The sequence below is a fragment of the Serinus canaria genome, chromosome 23 (assembly GCF_022539315.1).
Source record: "Serinus canaria isolate serCan28SL12 chromosome 23, serCan2020, whole genome shotgun sequence".
NCBI lineage: Eukaryota > Metazoa > Chordata > Aves > Passeriformes > Fringillidae > Serinus > Serinus canaria.
In genome coordinates, this window is record NC_066336.1 from 2,078,354 (window position 1) to 2,082,253 (window position 3,900).

At 54.2% G+C, this 3,900-nt stretch overlaps 1 protein-coding gene across 1 annotated transcript; it reads left to right on the forward strand.

The window, feature by feature from the left end:
* Positions 1 to 1,197: 1,197 nt before the first annotated feature.
* LOC103822566 (cbp/p300-interacting transactivator 3) lies at positions 1,198 to 3,366 on the forward strand. The gene has a single exon (XM_009097548.4). The coding sequence runs from the start codon at positions 1,517 to 1,519 to the stop codon at positions 2,132 to 2,134; it is 618 nt and encodes a 205-aa protein (XP_009095796.1). The 5' UTR covers positions 1,198 to 1,516; the 3' UTR covers positions 2,135 to 3,366.
* Positions 3,367 to 3,900: the final 534 nt, after the last annotated feature.

Below are 3,900 nucleotides of genomic sequence, written 5' to 3' on the forward strand. Positions count from 1 at the left end.
CAAACAAAAGCAGCTCCCAGAATGTCCTGGAGATTTATGGCCCTGTGCTCTGTCCAGATAAGAGAAGACACTTTCCATCCCTGGCTGCTGGAATCTTGGAGCTCAAGGGTCCCAGGCGTTCCCTGCTCTGAGCTCTGGTTTAAAGTGCTTTGATACAGAAATATTCCTTAAAAGTAACCCTTTGGGTCAGTACCATGGCTCAAAACACCCCTAAGGTGCCCATGCTGCCTGACATAGACTTTTCCTCTGCTCACAAGGGTCTGTGAGTACCCTGAATGTGCAGAATACTTACAACTCCACAAATAACCTGCTCCAAGCCAGCAGAAAAATTCTGTCTGTCACTACCAATGCCACGGTCTGTAATGCTGTGGTTAAGAGTTGTCTGGGAGAGGACAGAGACAAAGAAGGAAGTTGGGGAAGCAAGTTGAACTGTCATTCCGTGCCTTCCAAGCAGGTAACTATGCAACACTAATATAAGTTCCTTTTATAAGGAAGTCTCTAGGTTCCTTCAACACACAAAGCAGACAAGGAAGATCTGCTGTTCTTTCATACATTACTGGAATGCACCACGTCCTGAAGAGAGCACCAGAGCTGAGCTGCTATAGTCTATACCCATGGTGATATAATTTGGCTAGCAAAGCTCAGCGGGTGGGCACGGGAGACAGAGCTCACCTCAGAGGTGGCAAAGACACTGCTGCAGGCAGTTATACCAGCAAACCCCTGTGTGTACAGTAGCCTCTGGACCATCGGTGTTTGGAAGGTTGGTGCATCCTTGCTAGGAGGATGCTTCCGACCGAGTAACCAACCACGCAGCCGATGCCACCAGTTGTTCTCGGCCCTGAGAGCACCTGACAAAGGTGCATCCTTCAGCGTAAATACGGAGCTCAGCACAAGCCCCGCAGTAGCACCTGAGGCCGAGTCTGTCAGGGGGTACAAAGACTTGGGCAGGGGCACTGTGAGGAGGAGGGCACCGGAGAGGGGACTGCAGAGAGCTGACGAGCTGCCGCTCGCAGTGCCACAAGGCTGCAGTGGCGGGATTATCAAGCCGAGCAGGGCCGGAGCGAGCCCGCCGCGCCTCCTTCCCTCCTTCCCTCCCGCCCGCGGGGCCGGGCCGCCCGCCCGCGCTCCAATGGGCGCCGGGGCCGCCCCCGCCCGCCGCGCTATAAGAGCGGGAGCGGAGCTCTGACTCCCGGCCCGCCAAGCCAAGCCCAGCCCAGCCCCGTCCCGGGGAGCTCAGCCCAGCTCGGCAGAGCCAGCGCTGCCGGAGAGGGGAGCTGCTGCCCGCCGGAGCCCGGACCGGTGCGTACCGCGCAGGCACAGCCCGGCTCCCGGCGGGGCCGGCCGGGGCTCCGCGCAGCTTCCCCCGCCAGCGGACCGAGCGGAGCGGTGCCTTCCCCCGGGAGGAGGTGGGAGCTCACCGGGATCTTCTGTCGGAACCGGCTCGGCGGGAGCGGGACGCGGAGCCGTCCCCGGGAGCCGTGGCCGAGCCGCTGTCATCTCGCAGGGACTTGGAGGCATGGCCGAGCATATGATGATGCCGATGAGCCACGGTGGCGCCGGGCTGCAGGGCTACCGCATGGGGGTGAGCGGGCTGCAGGGACCCCCGCAGCACGGGCAGCATGTGCTGAGGACGCTGCCTGCCGCCGCTCAGATGATGCCCTACGGAGGGGCTGGCATGGACGGTGCCATGAGGCCGAGACCCAGCCTCAGCGGACAGATGGGCCACCACCAGATGCAGAACGCGATGATGTTCAATGGCCCGGGTCAGCAGCAGCAGCAGTACATGGGGCCGGTGGGCACCCAGCAGCTCATGGCCAGCATGCACCTACAAAAACTCAACACCCAGTATCAGGGCCACCCGCTGGGCATGAGCAACGGGCCCATGGGAGCGGGTGCCCAGCAGTACAGAGTGGGGCCAGGCCAGCACCCGGGCATGCAGCACATGCCCTCACCAGCGCTGACATTGAATGTTATGGACACTGATCTTATAGATGAGGAGGTCTTGACATCCCTTGTCCTGGAACTGGGGTTGGACCGGATTCAGGAGCTGCCAGAGTTATTCTTGGGACAGAACGAGTTCGACTTCATTTCAGACTTTGTTAGCAAACAGCAACCCAGTGCCATCAGCTGCTGAGGGGCTTTGAGCTCCTCCTTGTGTCTTGGTGGTTTTGAGTTTGTTTCTAACTTTTCCCCACCTGCCATCCTCTTCCCTTCCCCTGCCTTGCCCTGTCCTGGATTCCTGCCCTCCCCAAAGGGACAATCATCGGACACTGGCTTGCAATGGATTGCTTTTCTCTTCTGTGTGTTTTTTCTGTATGGGAGTTTCTGGAGAGGGGGTTGGTGCGCCCCAAACAGAGAGCAGATCAAGAGCTCCTGCTGTAGAACTGCCTCTAAATGACATTAACAGGATTTCTGGCTTAAGTAGAAATAATGGACTTATGACTTTCCTCAACTAGGCTTGGAGCACAAGAAGCCATAGGCAGCTGGCAGCCCTGCTGGTAGCTGGATTTGCTCGTGGAATCTGTGGTGCCAGTGGAGTTGAAGGATCCTGAGAGAGAATTGTCTCCCTGGTGCATGGTTTGAACCAGTTTTCCCTTGCAACCATGGGTGGGGTTAGTTATTTGTTGGGATGTTTTACTGTGACAGTAAATAGGTCTTCAGTCATGTCTGTTCAGCTCGGGAAGGGGCACTTCCCCATAGCAGGCTTTTTTCTAACTTGCAAAAATAAAGTATGCCTTGGGGAAGGGTGTGCGTTTGTGCCTAAATGTTCATCTCCGTGGAACTTCAGATCTCGGACCGGTACTGCTAATCAGCTGTAAAATTTACCAAGTGTTTGAGGTTGATTCAGGCATGAGGCTTAAAGCTGCAGTCTGGCTCCACTTTTTTCCACCTCTGAAACCAAATAAAGACCATGTAACTGTATATTTCAGTTCTAATCTTATTTATTTTCCTGTGATTATTTATTTGCAAGGGCTCCTTCTGTTATTTGGCTTTGGGACTGCTGGGAAAGATGCCTGGAGAGTACTGCAGCTTTAAGATGTTGGCTTTGAGAAAAGCAAGCCTGGGATAGTTTTCAAGTTGCTCTGCAGAATAGTCACTTCAACTCGAGATCGTTATGCTGAACGCGCAGGACTTTAAATCCAACACCTTTCTGAATGTGATAAAGATGACTCGATTTCCAATTCCCTTGCTCAGAGAAGGTGAGATGCAAAAGCCGGCGGGGTTTGGTTTCCTCCGCTGGCTCCTGTTTCCAGGCGCTCCGGTGACTCCTGGTTGCTGCTGCCCCCTGGTGCTGCCGGCCCCTGGCAGCTGCCACTCGGCGAGTCGGAATGTACAGATGGATTTGCGAATAAAAGCTGAAATATCTCCGGTGTGCATTTGTTCAGTTCCCGTGAGTGTGGATCGCTGGGAGAAGCGTTGCCTTTGCTCCTGCTGGTGGGCTGTAGGTCCTGTCACTTGTGTGCCCCCCCCAGACACTCGAGTTGGAAGGATTGGGTTTCTAGTTTAATGTTTGGAACTAAGTCCTTAAAGCGTGGCTGGGAGGATGAGATGCTCCTTTTCTGTACTGAGGAGAAATTACAGATGGATGGTGTTGCTTTATTGCAGAATGGCTTTTGCTGCAGGTGATAGAATCATAGAATGGTTGGAAAGGATTTAAAGATATAGATTTAAAGGACTTTTAAGGACTTAAAGATTTAGAGTTGCTTGGACAAGTGGGTGATGAGTCCTTCCAGACTGAGTGCAGCTCTCTGCTGCAGTTTTCTATATCACAAAGGCTCTAAAAATCAAGACAGCCATTGCTCTCCTACTTTTACAGGGCTTGGTTTTTCCTTTTTAAAGGGTTTCCAGCCAGTTCCTTTGCAGAGTAGGGATACATCCAAGTGTGTTCCTTTCCTGCCC

What these genes read in the sequence shown, in the direction of transcription:
- LOC103822566 (XM_009097548.4), top strand. Translation starts at nt 1,517, where the DNA reads ATGGCCGAGCATATGATGATGCCGATGAGCCACGGTGGCGCCGGGCTG.